This window comes from Desmodus rotundus, chromosome 9, assembly GCF_022682495.2.
Source record: "Desmodus rotundus isolate HL8 chromosome 9, HLdesRot8A.1, whole genome shotgun sequence".
NCBI classification, from domain to species: domain Eukaryota; kingdom Metazoa; phylum Chordata; class Mammalia; order Chiroptera; family Phyllostomidae; genus Desmodus; species Desmodus rotundus.
This window is the reverse complement of record NC_071395.1, coordinates 87,248,908-87,269,691: the sequence shown is the minus strand read 5'-3', so window position 1 is coordinate 87,269,691 and position 20,784 is coordinate 87,248,908. Positions and strand designations below refer to the sequence as shown.

The 20,784-nt window shown below is 39.2% G+C and overlaps 1 protein-coding gene and 1 long non-coding RNA gene across 2 annotated transcripts in view; one reads left to right on the top strand and one right to left on the bottom strand.

Annotated features, from left to right (window-relative positions):
* The window catches only part of LOC128779185 (uncharacterized), a 3,449-nt gene extending 2,964 nt beyond the window's left edge, over positions 1-485 (bottom strand). The window contains exon 1 of the long non-coding RNA XR_008425083.1: positions 353-485. This is a non-coding gene — a long non-coding RNA (uncharacterized lncRNA). The remainder of the gene's footprint in view (positions 1-352) is intronic.
* Positions 194-20,784, top strand: part of GNA13 (G protein subunit alpha 13) — a gene marked incomplete at its 5' end in the record, with an annotated part of 30,342 nt that continues 9,751 nt past the window's right edge. Inside the window, 3 exon segments of the mRNA XM_053910518.1 lie at positions 194-503; positions 2,994-3,220; positions 19,525-19,575. Coding sequence (XP_053766493.1) covers positions 221-503; positions 2,994-3,220; positions 19,525-19,575 — 561 coding nt within the window.

Here is a 20,784-nt window from a genome sequence, read left to right as displayed (position 1 = left end):
CCTCTCGGGCCCGCCCTTCTTCCCTCCCTCCCTGTCTTTCCCGGCCCGCCCTGCTCGGCCCGCCCTGCGAGTCAGTTCGCTCGTTACCTCCCTCCCCCGGCGTGCTCCGGCCGCTGCAGCGCTCCCCGCCCTCGAGCCTTGGTGCCGTAGTCGTCCGCCGCCCGAGGAGGAGGTGGAGGGAGCCAGAGGGGCCCGCCGAGGCGGCGGCGGCGGCGGCAAGATGGCGGACTTCCTGCCGTCGCGGTCCGTGCTGTCCGTGTGCTTCCCCGGCTGCGTGCTGACGAGCAGCGAGGCCGAGCAGCAGCGCAAGTCCAAGGAGATCGACAAATGCCTGTCTCGGGAGAAGACTTACGTGAAGCGGCTTGTGAAGATCCTGCTGCTGGGCGCGGGCGAGAGCGGCAAGTCCACCTTCCTGAAGCAGATGCGGATCATCCACGGGCAGGACTTCGACCAGCGCGCGCGCGAGGAGTTCCGCCCCACCATCTACAGCAACGTGATCAAAGGTGCCGGGCGGGGGTCGGAGCCGGGGGACCGAGGGCTGGAGCCCTGGGAGGCGGCGGCCGGCGCGGGGCCGGGCACCGCCCTCGTTCGCTAGGTCACTGGCGGAGGACCCGGCCCAGCGGGCGGGCGGGAAGGGGGCGCGCCCGGGGATCTGGTCCTGCTGCCCGGGTCGCCCAGGGGAGGGAATACCCCAGTGCTCCCGGCCTCCCTTCTTGGTGCCGCGGTGGGACGCCGGTGGGAGGTACGGATGGCCCCCCCACCCTGCCCTCCGAGAGGGAAGTGAGGAATGCTGGGGTGCGGGGTGACAAGCCCTGTCTTCCCTCCAGATGAGGCAGGAAGACCCGTGAGCCTCCCCTCCATCCCCACCCCGGGCCCCGGCGGTGCCTACCCCAACTCTCCCCACCCCCTTGGGTGGGTGACCCGAGTCACATGGGGTCGGTGTGCTCCCAACTCCCTGCTTCTTTGGCTGCCTCCTGAGCAAGGGAGTTCGGGAACCGTCGCAGTAAGGAGACTTTTGCCCGAGGCTTGTCAAGGGCAAAAGGTGACAGTCCCTGGGCCCTTTTGGACAAGGATATGAAACTTGAGGGTGTCGTGTTTGCTGTGCAGTTATCATGGAGCTGTAGACCTGTTATAGTTAGTCTAAAAAAGCGAGCATCAGTGGTTTTTCGCCCCGGTGCCACGGCTGGGCAGGATGTTTGCCTGTAATCACTATGCAGCACGTTTCTCTCTCTCTCTCTCTCTCTCTCTCTCTCTCTCTCTCTCTCTCTCTCTCTCTCTCTCTCTCTCTTTCTTTCTACTTAACTGGAGGCCCGGGAGGGTTCTGTGTGCCACAACTTGCTTCTATTCTATTATATAAATGAAATTGAAATTGTGCATTGATATACAGACTCTTTGGCTTAAAAGTTACGTGGAGCCGTTATAGGTAGTCAATGAATCAGTGTCAGCTTGGATCATAAACTCTGCTATTTGTCATTATTTAAAAAACAAAATCAAAGTTGTACTTTGTTCTTAAGTGAAAAATACACAAGAATTGTATTTCTTGGGGTTGAGAAAATTCGAGAAGATGGTTTTTATTTTGTCATTTGGGCGGTATGTGGCACATACTTTTTTCAGGGTCAGATATTTTCTACTTTAGAAAAGACGTGGGAGCAAAATTGAGAGAGCCTGGCACTTAAGGTGCATCCAGATGCTCTTTATTTCATCTGGGTAGCAATTATCTGGGAATTTGCAACAAATTGCAGGTCTTTTCAGGCATGTTTTTTTAAGTGGGATTTTTTTTGTTCGGGAAGTACTTAAGCAGCTCCTCTGGGTCACTTTTTTTCTCTCGGGACTGAGTAGAGGAAAACTGTCTGGGAGTGGTGGAGGGAGGAGGGGCGTATTGTGTGGTGGTTGGGGGGGGGCTAAGCAGGAGGTGGGGAGCTCATAGACCACTAGGAGCTTGGAGCCCCAGTAACACTGCAGTTAAAGTGTACAAAACAGTTGTATTTATCATATTTTAATGTTTAGTACAAAAGTAATTAAGGTGTTTTTCAAGGCCGCAGACTCTGCCTTGCCAGTCCTTAATTAAAGGTACCTTTGTATCCTGATGCCGCAGAACTTCAGGGACTATGTCAGTGAATAGAGTCAACATGTTAACTGATTATGAGCCAGGTAAACACCTGTTTCTTAAATTTGTGCATGGTCTGAAGTGTGACCTACTTTGAGCATTGATTATGAGATGAAGTATGTCACTGACTGGACAGCTACTTTTTTGAGCTGGCATGATCAGAAAAGTGACAGCAAAAACAGTTTCTCAGCTGCCCAAACAAATGAGTTCTTGATAGTCATGTGACTGTTAAAATGGACCAAAGGTAATAGTTTAGTGGTAGAGATAGTGGGTTTGACTAATCTCTTTTGAGTTGAAATCTGTTTTTATATCTTTTTTTGCATTTGGTCTCCTTTTAGAAGAATCTGTTGCCGTCCTGTGACTTACACTGATTTGAAGCTTGGTATGGGACAGGTTTTTTGAGTTTTGAATGTGTTTCTAAACCAGTGTTGGATTAAGCGGGAAGCTTAGGGACCAGCCAGACCCAGAGCCATTCTGTCTGGTACTTGGCACTTCGAAGTGCCTTTTTGAGGGGCTCAGAAAATCTGGGTTGCAGCCATTTTCTTCTGAGCCTGGACATCAGGCTACGCAGCATGATTTCCATTTTCTTCACTAGTTTTTGTTCTCTTGTGACTTCCTTCTGCCTCAGAAGTTATTTTACAAATTAGAACATGTGAAAATCCTTTAGAGCTATTGTTTAATTGTATATGCGTTTCAAGGCTCTAATTTTATGATTGTAACTTAGTTTTTTTAAACTCAGAAGTTACGGATGTCCTTTTGATGTTGGTCTCCATTTTTGGAGGAGGTGGGCTTGGAGTAGTTACGAAGTTTACGAAAATTATTCTGGAATAGAATCTATGAAAATATATCATAACACCTGTCACACTTTCTTTTTTTTTAAACAAAGGTATGAGGGTGCTGGTAGATGCAAGAGAGAAGCTTCATATTCCTTGGGGAGATAACTCAAACCAATTCAGTGGAGACAAGATGATGTCATTTGACACCCGTTCCCCCTTGGCGGCCCAGGGCATGGTGGAAACTCAAGTTTTTTTGCAATATCTTCCTGCCATAAGAGCCTTGTGGGCAGACAGCGGCATACAGAATGCCTACGACCGACGTCGAGAATTTCAACTGGTAAGAGACTTTTCTTTTAAAATGTTGTGATTCTATTTTAATGACATTTATTATCTGAGTCTGACACGCTCTTTTCTTCATCGACTTACACAATATACTCTGTGCAGAATTTTAGCCGCAGAAATCGGAGTTGCTATATAGATGAGCTTTTTACTAAGCAAGATAAAAATAGGGTAAACCCTATAGATTCAGTGAAACTGTTAAAATTAATTGGTCATTTTTCCTTTTTGAAGGTAAGATCATAATGATTTTCATAGGCACTTTTAATTTTGCTCTTTTCAAAATAATTACCTCCCAGTTATAGCAATAATATTAACTCTTCTTTTAAAAAATCCTGTTACTCTTGGTCTAAGAGTTCAATAGCTGAACTGAGTTCAATGTGCTATTTAGTCTTTAGAGGTACTCGTTTTATGATACAGAGTAATAGAGAAAGTTCGATAATCATTGTGCTTTTTCTATATTTGCGTTCTCTTTTTACATGTGTCTTTTTTAAGGCATCTAAGCACATTTTACAAAACAGATTTTTTTTTTTAAGCAAAAATTTTACTGGATGAGCTAAACAGGTGTCCTAGTCTCTTTGGGCTGTAACAACAAACTGTGATAGACTCACAGACAACAGAAATGCATTTCTTAACAATATTGGAGGTTGGGACGGTGCTGGCAGGCTCAGTGTCTAGAGAGGGCCCACTTCCTGGTTCATGAATGGCCATCTTCCTGCAGTGTCCTCTCTTGGCTGAAATGTTTCTTCTTAAACAACAAAAAAATCTTGGTTATTTTTTGGCCATCTTGTTCCACATGGGAAGCACCTAGATTTTATTTTATATTTATTTTTTGTACTTTGTCTTAAGACTACCCCATAAAACTTTAGCTGTTACAAAGCATTGAAGACAGGGTGGAAGAGAAAGGATCTGATCTAGGTCAAAGATATAAAAATAATAATTAAAATAGATTTTTTTAAATCAAATGTTTTGTAATTTAATTGTGAATGCTTCGATTGCATTCTGGGATTTATTTACCAAAGACAGGAAAGATCCCAGGAATGACAGCAGTCTCGACTGTGTACGATTGGGGGCAGTTGGGGTCTGAAATGGCTCTCTGTACTGTGATCAAAATGAAGTGGCAGTTACAAGTAAAACTGCGTAGAAAGTTACTTGATGAGGTCACGGACATTAAAGTGATCCACATTTTTGGGTGTGGCTGCAGAATGACGTACAGCCAGTAGTCTTTGCTACTACAGTTTGTACTCGGAGGCAGCTTAGCTATTAACAGTTCTAGAAAAGTGTTCGTGATAACTTCGTGTAAAACTGATATTAAATCTTTGTTCCTCTGAATTATGGCTCTCATTTGCATCATACAACCAAGCACTTGATTGTTGCTGTCTTACATAGTTCTCTTCTTTGATATGAGTTTCTTGTGAAGTAATTTGTCCATTAATGAAAAGCAGAGATTTATCTCACATTATTGTGAAAATTGAGTAACTGGCAGCATTACATATTGAAAATTAGGAATTTAACTTAAGTGACCTTCATCCAATTCTCAGACTTGGGGTTGCTTTTTGACCTTTGGTCAGTGTTTGTTCTGTGAGTTTTGGTAGTCTTGCATAAGTTCCCCCACACAACCTCTTCTCATCTCCCTTCACTCCTGTTTTTAAGTGCTGCTTATTATCCTTTTTTCTTAATTCATTTTCTCAACAAACCACACTTTCCACTCTGAAGTTTTTTTAGGATGTTACTCAACTTTCCAGGTAGGGAAAAACATCATCTGTAACAGTACACATTGACTCATGAAGAAACGACTGTGCTCTGAAGTTCTCTGTAGGGATGTTCCCTAAGTCCATTTAATGGAAGGTGGGCTTCACTGACACTTCCTGAATCTGGACATTCACATCTTGCAGTACCATATCAAGACTATCTTGGAATCACTGCTGAGAAAGCATTCTTAAGTATTTGCCTTTAAGAACAAATGTGTAAGACCACCCAGGATGAGGACCTGCGTGTTCTTGACTTGAGCTAGCTGGTGCTTCAGGGGCAAAGAAGACATTGGGCAAGGAGAGACAAGTTCTAGAAATACCATTTTCCTGATAAAAAGTGCAGGCACAAATAAAGAGGAAGAGGGCAAGATCTAATTTTAGAACTCCTGAGGAAACAGGGATTTTTTTCCCCCTATATATCCTCAGCATTGTTCATGGTACCTGGCACCTGTTGTTCAACTGTTATGTCAAATTAATTATTCTCATGCTTTTTGGATGCTCAGGTGCTTGGCATAGTGTTGGACACTGAGAAGGCACTTGACTCATTTAAAATTTTCCTTCAAGTCATATTCATTTCCTCCTTTTGTCTACAGACAGCCATTCCCCAAGTCCTGTCTTTCTATACCTGTGATGTCTCTTGCATGCATTCCCTCTTTTCCTCCTTCACATATTGTCCTTGTTCTTGGACTCCCAGTTCATCGTTTTCAGATACAGCATGGGTTTGCTTAGAAAGCTTTGCTCATTCTCTACTGCCTCCAGAAGAAAGTTCAGCCTCTTTATGTATAGCGAGTTCAGCCTCTTCATGTATTGGGTCAAGGCTCTAGCTAGCTTACCTGTGATTCCAGCAAAATATTTTATTTGACCATTCACATACCCTATAACCCCTCAATTCCTGTATACCCTAATGTTCTGTTTCTGTGGCTGTCTTCACAAAGTCCCTCTGTCTAGTCTGTTCATTAGGTCCTACCCTATTCTTAGAACAGTGGTAATCCAAATTTTTTCCCCTTTTTTTATTGTTGTTTAAGTTCAGTTGTCTCCATTTTCCCCCTACCCCAGCTATCCCCACCTCCCACACTTGATCCTACCCTCCTTTGTCTTTGTCCATGTGTCCTTTATGCATGTTCCTTGACAACCCTTCCCTCTTTTCCCTCCATTATCCCCTCCCATCAAATTTTATTGTGACTAAATGCAGTCCATGGATCCCTTGAGTCAAATTCACTGGAGTGATTGTTTAGTACAAGACGAAAAAGCATTCTGAGACTTCATCACAGGAGGATCTGTTTCAGGAATCTGGGCTGGAACTCAGTGATCTGTATGTTTAGCAGACAGCCATAGGCAATTTGGGTGAATTGCCTATGTGCTTTAGGTTCGAAGCTGGTATGTTTTATTTGTCTTTTGCTTTCTCACTAGCATTGGGCTTGACATTTATTTCATTTCCTTATTTTTTAGACATTTGAATTACAACTTTATTCTACAAAAAAAGAAACACCCCACATTAAGTTCCATACAGGAAATAGGAATATTTCTGTATGCTAATTTGTTAATTTTACAGGAAACGGGAGGTCCTTGTATTTTAGAATAATAATTTCTCTTTTTGCAATGTTTGATAATGTATATTCTTGAATGTTGGATAGAAAAAGTAAATATCAGAGAAATGGAAGGAGTTAGCAGGTGAAATTAACCATTTTTGTTTTGACTAACAATTGATTATTAAACTTAATGCAAATTGAAAGGCAAAACTAAAAAAAAGGCCAGTTTTCAAGCATCTCTCTGTCTTTTTTGCTTTAGATGAGTAACTGCCATGCGATGAGTCTCTGAGACAAGGGACAGGATAGTTTTATCACAGCTTAGGTTTTTAGCAGTCCACTTACTTGTTAGTAATAACTTCGGGGGCAAACATGAGTATTTTGTTCTCAAAGGCAAACATTTCCTTTTCTGGTTAGTTTCATCATGGGTAAGCTAGATAGCTTACTGTGGAAAAAGAATCTAATCTGTTGTTATAGCTTAAGGTACTGTTTTAGTTCTTAAACTAGCACACTAAGGATAATACCTATATCCTAAGAAGTGGTCTTTTTTATTTGTATTATTATTTTTTATTGAATTTATTGGGGTGGCACTGGGTAACAAAATTGTACAGGTTTCGGGTGCACTATTGTACAACATCTGTACACTGTATTGTGTGTTTACCACCCCAAGTCAAGTCTTCGTCCATCCCTTTTTAAGAAGTGGCCTTTTAGTACTGAATGAAATGTTTGTAATGCTCAGCTTTGGGTGTACATTCACTATAGCCTGCCACTGCACTAAGGAGACACCCTCTCTTCAGAAAAACCTCTTATGTGGCAATAGCTAGGGAATTTGGTAAATTAGATGATTAAAGAGATGAGAGTCCAGGGTTGGCTGGGAAATGATACAACTGAAGATATGTAGTAAAACTAACAAAATAACTAGGAATCACTGCCAGTTAAATTTTATGGGCTTTACATATTATTCAGAAATGCAAGCAAAATGTGTAGAACTGGTTATATAGGACAGGAAAGTGTGTGACATTGGGAGGAATACTCTAGAACTTCTAGTTTCTATAATCACTTTAACATTGTCAGCATTAATACAACTTCCTGTAATGACCAGTGTTTCTTTGCAGTCCCTGGAGCCAAACTGTTTTCTTTGTTATCATGGTACCTTCTGTTAGACTTAATTTTTCTAGTTCAAGTAGTACAGTTTGTACTCGACATAGTTACACTTTAAGCTGATGGGATAGTTTGTTCATTAAGACAGACACCCCCCCCCCCCAGCGTCTGTGTAACAAAGTAACTACTTAATTTCATGCATTGGCTGCTGAAAAAGAGCTGAGTGCCAAGAACTTCAGGTTGGGGTAAATACTTACCATATTTTTCAGACTATAAGACGCCCCCCCCCCACCCCCGCAATTTGGGAGGAAAGGGAGGGGTGCATCTTATAGTCCAAATATAGCTTACCTGGCTTGCTGGGGAAGGGGGTTGGGCAGTGGTGGTGGAGCGGGTTGTTTTTTTCCTATTTTCCTCCTCTAAAACCTAGGTACGTCTTATGGTCTGGTATGTCTGATAGTCCGAAAAATACAGTATTTGCACTGCGGCGTGGATTTGAAATATTATAGAGTTAGAAGCATTGGTTTATTCTTTAACACTAATTTGGATTTTCTTTAAAAAGTGAGTCAATTACTATATTCAATTTAAACTATTATGTTTCTGTTGGAGAAGGATTTGGTTTGTTTTCTCTATAAATAAAGGCAAAACAGGGCTCTGACTTCAAGTTGCTCAGTACCTACTGTCTTATTCTAGGATTAAGGTAAAATATTTCAGCCTATGTAAGATGAGGATTGTATGTAAGAGTAGAGGTTGTAGAGATTTTAAAATTTCGGTCTCTATGGATAGGATTTCCTGTGGGTGAATTTGATCAAATGTCAATCCAAACCTTGGAAGCCCAGAGCTATAGTACTATTTACATTAAAACCAAAGAGATGTTTTAGCATGTGCTTATACACCTTTCTGAGAGTGTGTGTGTACATATGTACATGCACAACACGTAAGTACATGTCTTGATGTGTTGTGTTATATTGGCGTGGTCATGTTTATATCTTATATTTTGGGGGGAAGAGTAGAAATTTGACTAGCTGTGGGATTCCTGGCTCTCTGTGCTGAAGGGGGACTGTAAAATACTGTGCAGGTTTCTACATTACCTTTTATTGCTAAACAAAGCTAGTGATACAGTAAGTTATGCTGCTCTGAAAAGTGTTTATTAAAAAACTAAGGGATGAAGCAAGGAAATAATTTTGTTAGGAAAACTAGACTTTAGTTTCAGAATTCTTTACTAGAGTGTGGACCTAACCCCAGGAGTAAGGGTTGTGAGCTTGCTTTGAAGGAAATGCTTTCATTAATGGTGAAGGACTCTCTGGCTTGAATATTCCCTGTAGACCTCTCACAAATAAGCGTAGCCCAACCAAGTTGAAGTATCTAGTCATACTAGCCTAAAACAGGTGCTGATTTCTTTCCCCGGAAAATTAATTCAAGTGCTGATAATTACCACTTCTTAATATCTTATGTTTTATCAGAATGCCTTTGTACTTTTCAAAATTCTGTCGCATGCATTCTCATATAATCCTTAAAAAAAACCAAAACAAATAGAATATGTGTTGCTGTCCCCATTTCCCAGATGAAAAAAGTTCCTGTGCAGAAAGGTTCCTTGATGCTGTGGATCACAGAGTGGACACTGGAACCCAGACTGACTCCCAGCCCACAGCACTAGCCACTAAACTATTTTGCAAGCACTCAAATATTATTTCCGTGGAACATTCTTTTCTTTTATTCCTAGCCTCTTCTGACCAACATCCAACCACTCATATTATCATCCTCTTGGAAGTTCTAGCACAGTTATTTTAAATATGTATGTTTTCTTAAGAACACATAGCATTGAACTGATATTGACGGTTCTTTTTATATTCTGAAGTTCCATAATACCCTGTACCATTCCTTTTTTACTGTATTAATTTAGGTTATAGTATAGTTATGATATACATAAACTTAAATGCCATTTAATGGCAAATTCCTTAACTTAGAGTGTTACAGTTCATCCTAACCACCCTTCATCATGGTAAAGGCTGTTTGAATCCTCATCCCTTGAAAACACCCTTGAATGTACTACTAGTGATCCTCAACTGATGTTTTATCAGTGAACATGGTTTTTTAATTTCTATTTATTTACTTGTTTGTTTATGAACATGGTTTATAATGTACCCTGAAAAAATAAAAGTTTAATGGCAACCAGTTATCTGAAAGACAGCCATATATTTTTCTAGGAAACTGCTCTTTGGAAATTGGCACATATCTGATATATATATTTGCTCTTGTTTTAAAGAAGGGGATATCAGAAAACTTTTTAGTTTTATGAGCTCCTTTGCAGTGTTTCTAATTAATTGTCACAGTTTTCATACTACTGTTGAGCATTCCAGATTATAGTTGCAAATTTTTGTTATAGTTAGAAACTACCTGAATTTTTAAGTGCATATTTCTGAAAACAGTGATTTTTATTTTCTTGTTTGAAAGTACATTTTGTCTAGCTACATAATAAGTTCACTTTTTTTCTATGTGGTGAATATATATGTGTGTGTATATACATATTTTTACAAGATATATTTTTTCAAGAGAATTTGTTACATCCACATTAGCAGAGCATTGTTAGAATGGGCTGATAACAGATCAAGGAAATCATTTTGTTTTGAGAACTGGACTAAAGTCCCAATCTGCTGCACTGATAGTAGTTGTTTGTCTTAATCTTTCCAGTTTCATCTCTCTCCTTTTGGCAAAACGAATACAAGTTTGTTTTTTTTTAATCAGCGTAGTGGGTGTGCCCTAGGGTGTGCCCTTTTTCATCCCCAACTACTGTACAGTAGATGCCAAATACTTGAGTAGAATTGATCTTCCTTGATATATTTTGGTTTTGGCCTCAGTCATAAGACCTGTGTACTCGGTTTTGCTTCAGGAAACTTTACTTTGTATACTCCAAACAAATTAGGAAATAACCATATTCAGAGTTACTGATTTATTTTGCATATTATAAAACATATTCAGAAATGACTTTAATGTGACAACCTTAAGAGTTGATACGGCATTCTACTGTGCCGTGAGATAGGTAAAGAAGAGCTCAATGGCCAGCCAAAACTTGTGTCCTGGTTGTACCACTCACTGTGTGAGTTTGAGTGAGTCCGTGGTGTCTCTGAATCTGTTTCTGCAACTGAAAAATAGGGACGATCCAAGGACCCACTGTTATTAATTGTCATAGGGATTGCATGAGATAATCCATATAAAAGTCTTTGGCACAGTGCCTGATACATGTTAACCATATTAACATTAGCCATGTGCACATAAATCATATGTAGCTTTTTAAAAATAAATAAAGTACTATAAGGTTTGATTTGACCCACTTTTTGAACTCAATTACCAATATAAAAAATTCTTTATAAATAATGCAGACCTATGGCTTACATTCTCGTTAGACCGTATATTATCTGTAATAAAGGTAGCACATTTTTAAAAATTTTTATTTATTTATTTTTAGAGAGAGGGGAAAAGAAGGAGAAAGAGGGAGAGAAATATCAGTGTATGGTTGGTTGCCTTTCACATGCCCCCTACTGGGGACCTGGCCTGCAACCCAAGCATGTGCCCTGACCTGGAATCGAACCTGCCACCCTTTGGTTTGCAGCCCGTGCTCAGTCCATTAAGCTACACCAGCCAGGTCAAGGTAGCACATCTTAAAGAGAGATTTGAGGTTTTCATTGCTACACCGGTTCTTGTTGCCTTCTCATGTCACTTTGCTTGATTTTCAGACTGATATGTTGTAGGTTGAATTAGCCAAATCCTTACCTGCCCTGCTGGAAATGTGGTGAGATACCTTTGGGGAAAGCGCTGGTGTGCTGCTGTTCTTTCCCTCTCCCTCCTCCTCTTTCTTTGTGGTGCCCCTTCACTGGTGGTGCCCCCCCACCCCCAGACTCTCCCTTTCTGCCATTTCCTGTGCCTGGAATGGGCAGAGGCTTTGTGAGTACTCAGGTTAAAGAGGGATTTTGGTTTCTTTTTCCAAGGTTAAAAAAGATTCCATATATTTATAAAATACAAAGTGATTTTTTTAAGACTTCATGTTACTTTTTATGAGATTTTAGAATTTCTGACCGTTTTGTATAAAAACCAACTGAAACCTTAGTCCAGTAGAGAATTCCTACTTTTTCTCATGGTGCAAAGTAAACAAATTTCAAATTTGTTCTCCTAAAGAAAAAGAAGTATTGACTTTGGCATTTAAAAACAATGTTAGTTAATAAACAAGACTTTTTTTACCCACCCTCCCCTCAGTGGTTTCACTGTGTCTTTGGGGTCTTTGAGCCCGAGCAGCTGCATTTAGCATGCTAATAGGACGTTTCTCTCTTAACCCTTCTAGAAAGGTTAAAGAAAAAGGGCTGGAATAATGAGTAATTGGGGTGAGAGACTTTCACTTTCCTTTTTAATATCCTGGTTATTGTTTTCATATTCCCTGGGTAATGTTTTTTAAAATCCTATTTCTGCTAAATAGGATGAACTGTCTCAGTAGAAGTGCAGAGAATTTGTCATATCATCATGTGGGTTTCATTTAGGTTTCATGATATAAAGTGTGGTTGTATCCATTTATTGATAGTAAGTAAAAGAAAAATTCATGGGAGCTACTGGCAATGAGCAACTGTATGAGGTTTTCTGAGTTTCTACTCACAAGTTATTGCCTGGCCAACTCTGTGCTACACAAGCCTAATAAATGAGAAGATGTACGTGAATATACTTTAGACAAATTGATACTCAAATGTAAGAGCTCTAAAGTCATTTTTATTGATTTCTTTTAAACCTAATAAATAATTGAATGCTATATATTCACAAAGTTGTAAATACTATTTATTCTAATTGAAATAGTTATAAGAGTAATGTGATTTAGCCTAGTGAGTTACATACAGTATTGCAGTGCAGATGATTTGCTATGTTTGTTACTAACTTGCCACATTTGCAGTAAAAAGTTTTTATTAGCTATAGCTTCAGAAATGATTAAAATTGTTACCATATAGATGATACACATTTCAATTCTGGACTAGGCAGGGAGAATCATATTTTCCTTATTTTTTCTTGATCTTTTAAATTATAATCAAATGTTGCAACCAGTTTTGAGGTTGGTATTACAATTTAGTAAAAAAAACTAAGGTTCTCACTGTAATTTAGAATTTTGCACATCTGGCCTTAATATAAGATACCTTACTTTTGGAAAAAAAAAAAAGCCTCCATTTAAAAAATAGATATTTTTTTAAAAAACAAACTTTCATTCTGTAGAAATGCATTTTTTGATAGGACTGTATATGTCCTCTGATAAGTTTTCTATGTATTTATATTTTGCATTATATGCTGGTATCAAGGTTTAGAGCATGACTTTTGAATGTGCATTTTCATTATTGTCATCTGAATTTTTTTCTCCTCATGTGAAAAGTGAAGAGCAAATGTCAAAGGCAGTGGGGCAAGAAGGCCTTGGGGAGCAGATTTCATGGGGTCAGTCATTCTCTGACAAGTCAGATAACAGTCAGCTGGCAGCTTTTAGCAGTCATTAAGTAACATGTTATGGGTCACCTGTCAATGAGTAGGCACTTTGTTGCAGGCTGGGTATTTGCTAGTGGGCCAAATGTTAGTAATTGCTGTTTCCATTGATCTTAGATGGTAGTTGGAGGGATTACATGGGCCAACAAATAATCCCACCGGTGATAAATGCTTGGAAGGAAAAGAAAAGGAACCAGTGGCAAAACAGGAGAATGGTTTAAAGAGGTGGACATTGAAATTAAGACCCCATGGGTGAGAAAGGGGCAGCCAGGTGAGGGGAGAGAAAAGTTCGACAGGCAGTAGGGGGGCCATGTGCGCAGGACTAAGGTGGGGAACGGCTTGCTGGAGTGTGGAAATTGGAGAGAAGTGAGGGGAACAGTCAGTCAGTAAACGCATATCGAGAACCTTCCTGCTATTCTGGATGCTGAGCAGTTCCAAAGTTAGGTGGTAGCCGTAGAGGGGTAGAGAAGACAATGGATTCATGGTATGCTTTGTCGGGAAAGTCACTGGGATTCCGACAGTTCAGGTATGAGGTGAGGTAGACAGACAGACATGTTTTAAGAGTGACTCAGGTTCCTGGTCTTAACAAGCAGGTGGATGGTGCTTTTTGCTCAAGTAAAAAGACTGTGCAAGAAAAGAATTTGAGAGGGAAGATTAAGACTTTAATTTGGGCATATTAGGTTGAGATCTCTGTGAGAGATAAAGGTGGAATCAAGTAGACAGTTTGATCCAGATTAGAGCTTTGGGTTAGAGGTGGAAATTTAGGGGTTGTTTGTATCCAGGTGATATTTAAAATCTATAAATGTTTACAGTCACTCAGGGGAAGGATGTAAAGAGAGACTAGGGCTGAGGATAGAGTCTCAAGGAACGTTCAACCTTTTGAAGGTGTTCAGAGGAGGCGATGCTAATAGAAATGGCCAAAAAGGTAGGAGCAATTCAGGAACATGTCATGCCATGGCAGCTAGGGCAGTGTTTTGAGGAAGAAAAATGTGCCACTGAGAGGTCTTGGAAGGTAAAGAAAGACTGACATGTCCATTTTTGGCAGCAGGAAGGTTTTTGCTGGTTGTGGCAAATGACATGGTGAGGAAGAAGCCAGCCTGGGAGGGCCTGAAGAGGGAAGAGAGGTGAGGAAGTAGAAAAGAGCCCCTTGAAATCAAGCCGACTGTTCTCATTTCTCTTTGCAGTGCTTTCAGCCACCTGGTTTAGTAGGTTGTGTTTTTTCAAGCCTTTTTAAGGTTCAGGAGGACTCCATAGCCCTTATCTGATGTTCACCACCAACCATGCTTTCCTGCATCCCTTAGTAGCACAATTAACCAAATAGTGACTTGGAAAAGGAACTGATGTACCAGTAGAAATTTTGAGCTATTTCCCACCTTCATCAGGTTGTGCTGTTTTGCTCTCTGATATGATTGCTTGCTTGGCGGGTAGGAGAGGGAAGGTAGTTAAAGCTTATGTAGGCTGTGTGAGGCTTCTTGAGGCTTCTCTGCTGCAGGCAAGAGAGTTGGCATGATGGATTGAACACTCAAGTGGGAATAAAGTCATCCGGGTTTTCCTCTCACCTGCTGTGTGATCTTAGGTGTAGAATTACTTTATTAATTAACAAATGTTAATGTTATTTAATGTTGATTATTGTGTAATATTTGAGTTGTGGAGATTTCAAGATTTGTTGTAGCACATCACAAAGAAGAGCTTTCCATCTGGTGTGCATTCACAAGGATTCTGGGCAGTATGAAGTGCTCTTACAGGCCCACTCGAGTTACCAGGGAAATTGGAAGTATGATCTTTGAAAAACTATTTTTTTCTTTTTAACAATTGAGTTCATTTCTTTTTGAGAATCAGAAAAAGTTTACTACTGAATGTTTCTAGTTCTGGTACAGAATATTTCTTTGTATGCTGTTAGGGTTATATATAATCGACCCTTTTCAAAAATTTATTTTAAATTTTTGTGAGGAATTTCTTAAAACTCTGAGCTTTTTATTGTTATGTGAAGACTGAAAAGTAGGAAAATTGTTGTTTTTTTTTTTTTGAGGGAATTACCTCTTGACTCCAGAAACCAAATTAGCTTTTTTAAAGTTTAAATTTTAAAACATATGTCCATTGTAGAAAATCATCCAGTTAGTCATTTATACCACCACCCTAAGACATCTTTGTTGGTAGTTGGTGTATTTCCTTCTGGTGTTTCAGTACAACATTGGGTGTTGAGATAAACTTTTTTGTACTTTTTGTACGATTTTATGTCCTGTTCATTTAGTGCTGTTGCAACATTAGCATTTCCTGGAGGAGGTGATTTCTCAGAGAACTGGTAAGGCATTCTTCTAGAAAATGGATGTGATTTTTTTAAATTAAATGGAAAATTCTTTCTTGTATGTATTTTTTTAATGAACAGAAAGTAGTGATAATAAATGAGTAACATGCAACAAATATGGATAAATCTTACCATGTTGTTACCAGATTGAGCAGTGTTATGTATCATGTTAGAGCTAGCCCATCTCTATAATATTAAACTTCTTCCTTACGTTTCCAATTTGTATTTATAAGGGAATAAGTTTTTATTTATTTTTTATCCTCACCTGAAGACATTTCTTCACTGTGTTTAGATAGAAAGGGAAAGAGAGAGACAAGCATTGATTGGTTGCCCCCCATACTCGCCCTGATGCATATGTGCACCTGGGACGGGGACTGACCCCACAGCCCTTCCGGTAGGACGACACTTCAGCCAACCTAGCCACACTGGCCAGGGCGAGGGAAGAAGTTTTTGCTTATTTTTAATTAAAAAAGAGTTTTAAAAGAAATGCTGGCCTCCACTCTGAAACCTTTATTATTTTAAAGAAAGGGCTGTACTTCTCACACAGACTTTTTTTTTTTTTTTTAATTTATTTATTGTTATTTAATTACAGTTGTATGCCTTTTCCCCCATCCCTTCACCCCACCCCAGGTGAACCCACTTCCCTCCCCCCTCTCCACCCTCCCCCTTGGATTTGTTCATGTGTCCTTTATAGTAGTTCCTGTAATCCCCTCTACCCACTGGAATTCTACACACAGACTTTTGAGAGTGATTGATACTTTCTTAAGATAACAAAGTGGAATAGCTTATAAGTATTACATACACATTCGTAAGTATAAGAAACACATGTATCCAAAAATGCTTATTAGACATACGGCTAAGTTTTTTTCTCATATCTCTCGGATGAAGCATTTTAATAAAATAAGTTTATTTTTATGACTTCTGTAGTAGGAGAATAACTAAACTGCATTGTATATTTTGTGTTATGTGTAAATCAGAATTTGGTGGGACTACAGGAATACTCTGGAAAAACTAAAATCTAGCTTTAAATTATTTTGGTGATAAGTCTAAGTGAAAAACTTGATATAAAAAGAAATTAATTTGTGAGCAGTGGCAAGAAAGGTCAGTTTATAAAATAAAGTGATAACTTAGTTATTTTCAAAAATCTCATTTCTAATTTTGTGTACTAGTTTATTTTTATAGCTTATATGCGAAGAAGAGTTAAAATTAATTGTCTAAATCAAGCCGGTGTTCTTTTGGACATTGGATTTAGGCTATTATAAGTTATCTTAGATTAATCTGAATAGATATTTAATCTGAAAAATTGTTTTTAAATATTGGGGTGGTTTATGTTGTAACTAATTTTGGCTCTTTTGGAAGTTTTAAGTGATGCACATAGAAAATGTTAGCAAGAAATTTGAAACTCTGCATTCGTTTGGAGTCTGCATAATTTTGACCTATCTGCAGAGCAAAGGAAAATATTTTGCTTATGTTTCTCTGAGTATAAGCAAATACTGTCTCGCTCCTTGTGAACTAGAGAAAAAGGCGTGAGTGGTAGTACCTTAAGTATGCTTTAATGATCAAGATGGCAACGTTACCCTTATTAAAAGCATGTGCTGTGTGTCACATTAATACTTTACAATGCTTTTTCCAAATAAAAATTAATAGAGAATGTCATTAAACAAAAAGTAGGTCATCTGAAAGATAAGAAACAATAAAATAGGTCCTTTGTGGAGACCAGGCAATGCCGGAGGGGCAGTAAATGAAAGGAGAAGTGAAACTGCTTGCGGCAGGCTCTGAGAACCAGGAGCAGAGTTCAGTGCCTGCCCTGTGTGTCAGCCAGCCTCTTCATTATATTTTATTTTGGAATTAAGGGGGGGGGGGGAAGACGTGGAACCCATAATAGAGGTGGCATATTTCAAACATTTGAAGTAGGATGGTCTCAAGATCTTTTCACTTTAGAGTCATTTTCAAAGCTAGGAACACATTCTTTAAATATAATTAGGCCTGGTTTTATGTTTATTGTCTTTAGTGAATTAAGTATAATTTTATAGTCTTAGATTTCAAATAGTGTGAGCACAACAATATGTTGTATTTCGTATTTTCATGTTAATATGTGAAGAGACAATAGAGAAAGGACAAATAGGAAGGGAAATTGAGTCTTTAATTTACCTTTGTTATTAGCCACTTCCGTAGATTGAAATGAAGAGTCTTGATTCATTAACCAATTTTAACCCTAAACGTTTTTCATTTTGTACCTTATTTCTGTTTGGCATTTGATTCTGCTGTAAAACTTACATAAGTAAATGCTAGATGGCAAAGCTTATATTACACAAAGTCTACGCATAAAATATTGTCCAAAAGGATCCTTATTTAGATATGGCTTCGTGAAGATATTTGCAGGGCTTAAATTACTAGTATATGCAAATATGAATTACTGATTTTAAAAAAATTTCTAGGGCACTTTTAAAGGCAAGTTAGTAAGTTTCTTATTGAACAGATTTCTCTAAACAGGCTGAATGAAGCTTGCTTAATGAATATTCAGAAAACACTCTGATCCGGCTTAGTGTGGGGATTATAACACTGATGAAAATTAAAGGCGTATTACAGGTAGATAAACACCTTATGACAATAGATGCAATCCAACATGGCAGTATAGTTCGCAGTTACAATTAATTTAAGGGTAAACAGATTTCTAGTTTTCTCTCCTGTGTCTTGATTTTTTTTCACTGAAATATTTCAACCTTGCAGGTAGGGCTGAGTGTGCGTGGAAAGTGTGTAAGCCACTTTAAGTCATCGGACTTAGCCATTTTAGAAGACAAATCTCTAGTAGTTCACTAGTACTTCAGGAAATATTTTGCTGTTAAATTATTAAAATACTTCTCCCTTTTCCAACTACATTGCTGTTTAAGGCCAGATTTTCATCATATACTTCAACCAAAACAACCTAAAGTAGCAGTTCAAGTGCAGAAGCAGATGAGTGTCTCACTGTCTTTTATTAAGATATACTAAAGTGTGTTCACAGGTAATTGGTTTTCTATTGATATTTTTAAATGAATTAATAAATATTTGTTAGGATTTCTCAGTTTTGCTTTCGACTGTGGTAAATACCAATAGCTATAACCTTCATAAACAAAGTCTCCTTGGGATCCTGAAGATGTGAAAAGGGATCCTGAGACCAGAAATTGTGAGAGCTGTGCTCGCTTCAGCAGCACCTGTACTAAAATTGGAGCGAGATGGAGAAGATCAGCATGAAAAAAAATTTGTGAGAACTGCTACTTTAAGGCCTTGTAATGGAAAGCGTGGTTGGTCCCAGAAATCGCCTGAATTGCAGAAACTGCTCCCTCCCCCCACCTATAGGTCAGAACCTATAGTTGGCAAGATCTTCCAGTGATTCTCCCATACAGTAAGGAATCACTGCCGTCAGGAACTTGTGGAAGCAGCTTCAGGCAGGGGAAGTGCATGATAGTAGAAATGCAATAGGAAAGTGAAAATATAGGAAGAGAGCACGGGGAGACCCCAAGACCCAGAGGCTTCTTTCCCCAAATGGTTTCCTCTTATGTATCCTCTGCTCAAGTATTTCCTTTTAGGAATGTATTCTCATACAGTTTAGATGTTTGAAATTACCTAGAGGTCCTACTGAAATCCGGGCTCAGAGAGAGTAGGCTGGTCACTACGAAAAGAAGACCTATTGGAGATGGGAAGCCTGCAGCATCATTCAAAATCTTCGTAGCAAGCCGTGTCTCCAGGTGTTACTGGAAGAGTTTTTATACAGTGTTCTCGCCTCATCTCAGGTTTGTTCTCGTCTCTGGAGATAACCACCATTGGTATAAACTTCAGGTAGAAAAATGTGGACAAAAAGAATCCCATTTAAATTTTAGTTGTTATCAAAAGTATACATGTAATCCTGTCCAAGTAGACAGTCACTTGGGGGTATCACTTATTAAAGCATTTGTGAAACTCACCAGGCTGTGGCACTTTGTGGCAGAGGCAGACATTTTACGCGTTTTTAGTGGGGCTAGCTGTTCAGTCTGGAGCAAACTATGTTTGGACTAAGTGAACAGCCAGACAGTTTAATATAAACTGTTGTAACAAAGGCTTCCATTCCTAAGCCTTAATAACTTTGTTTTCTTCTTGCTTTTAGGGTGAATCTGTAAAATATTTCCTGGATAACTTGGATAAACTTGGAGAACCAGTAAGTTTTTTAATCCCTTTGAAAGCAATAGTCAGGATATTGATGTTATGAAATTTAGAAAAATTATATATCAAGCTGCTTGCTTCTTTCGGTTTCCTAGTGGCAGTGTTCTGACTATCCCTGCTTCGGTTTTTCTCCTCTACTGTGCAGAGCTCTGACATTTCTTTAAGGAATGCACTATCCACTGCTTAATGAAAGTAAAATTGTTTAGAGGAAGAAGTTTACGTTTGAAAATGAGATTGCGCATTATATGTTCTGCTTCACTGTCTTTTGGGTTTTATGTAAGCAGAGATGAACAACAGAGTGAATAATTGATTTACAAACCTTTCAGAAAACGGTATTTTCTAGTTCAGGACCCCTTTGTGTTGTACGGGCTAGATTCTGAAGGCCTGGTGAGGGATTCCATGCTGGAGAAGAAAGGGTTGTCCTTGGAAGAAAGTTTGTGATTTTCCTGCTGTGTGTCCCTCAGAGCCCGCGTCTCTCAGCTGGTAGTGCTTCCCTGGGCCTGCTGCGGGCAGAGCAGCTGCGCCGGCTGCTTTCTGTGTTGAGCTCATGCAGAAAACACTACTGGGAGAAAGGTTTCTTTTGTCTGGAAGATGTTGGGAAGCCTTTGCCTTAGAGTCATTTGTTAGCTGCTCAATTTAGTATATTTTCATTTGCTTCCTCTTAGCAAATTTATGTTATAAATTTTAGTATCTCATGGGTTCTATGAGGTATTTAAATTTAAAAACATAACTGAAGGAAAACACAAAATGAATCCCATTACAAGTAGGAAAGTAACATACTAATGGATCTAGGACACGTGAAAAAGTACCCTCTTTTTGCTCTAGCAGGATAATTTTTGTATTTTCCCTTATTTTGTATCTGTTTTGCTAAATTACATGTATCCGCCCTTCAAACCAATATGGTTTTCTCCTGCCTGTTCCCTATACACAGGTATTCCACAGTTTGGGATCTCTGTCTTTATCTAACTCAGTGCATGCACATCAGCGAGACTTTTATTAAGACTGATTATTTCATTGTCACTTTTTCATCTGGTCAGATTATAAGCCTTTAAGAAAGTTAAGGGAAGCCTTAATAGGTAAACTAATTTTTTAAAGTTATTTCATGTTTTCCAGTCCAGACACTGACTTGCCCTTCTTAACTTGACTCTTCACATAGATAGGCCTTTTGAGCATACCTTTTAAAGTAGGTCCCTTCCTCTTGTTT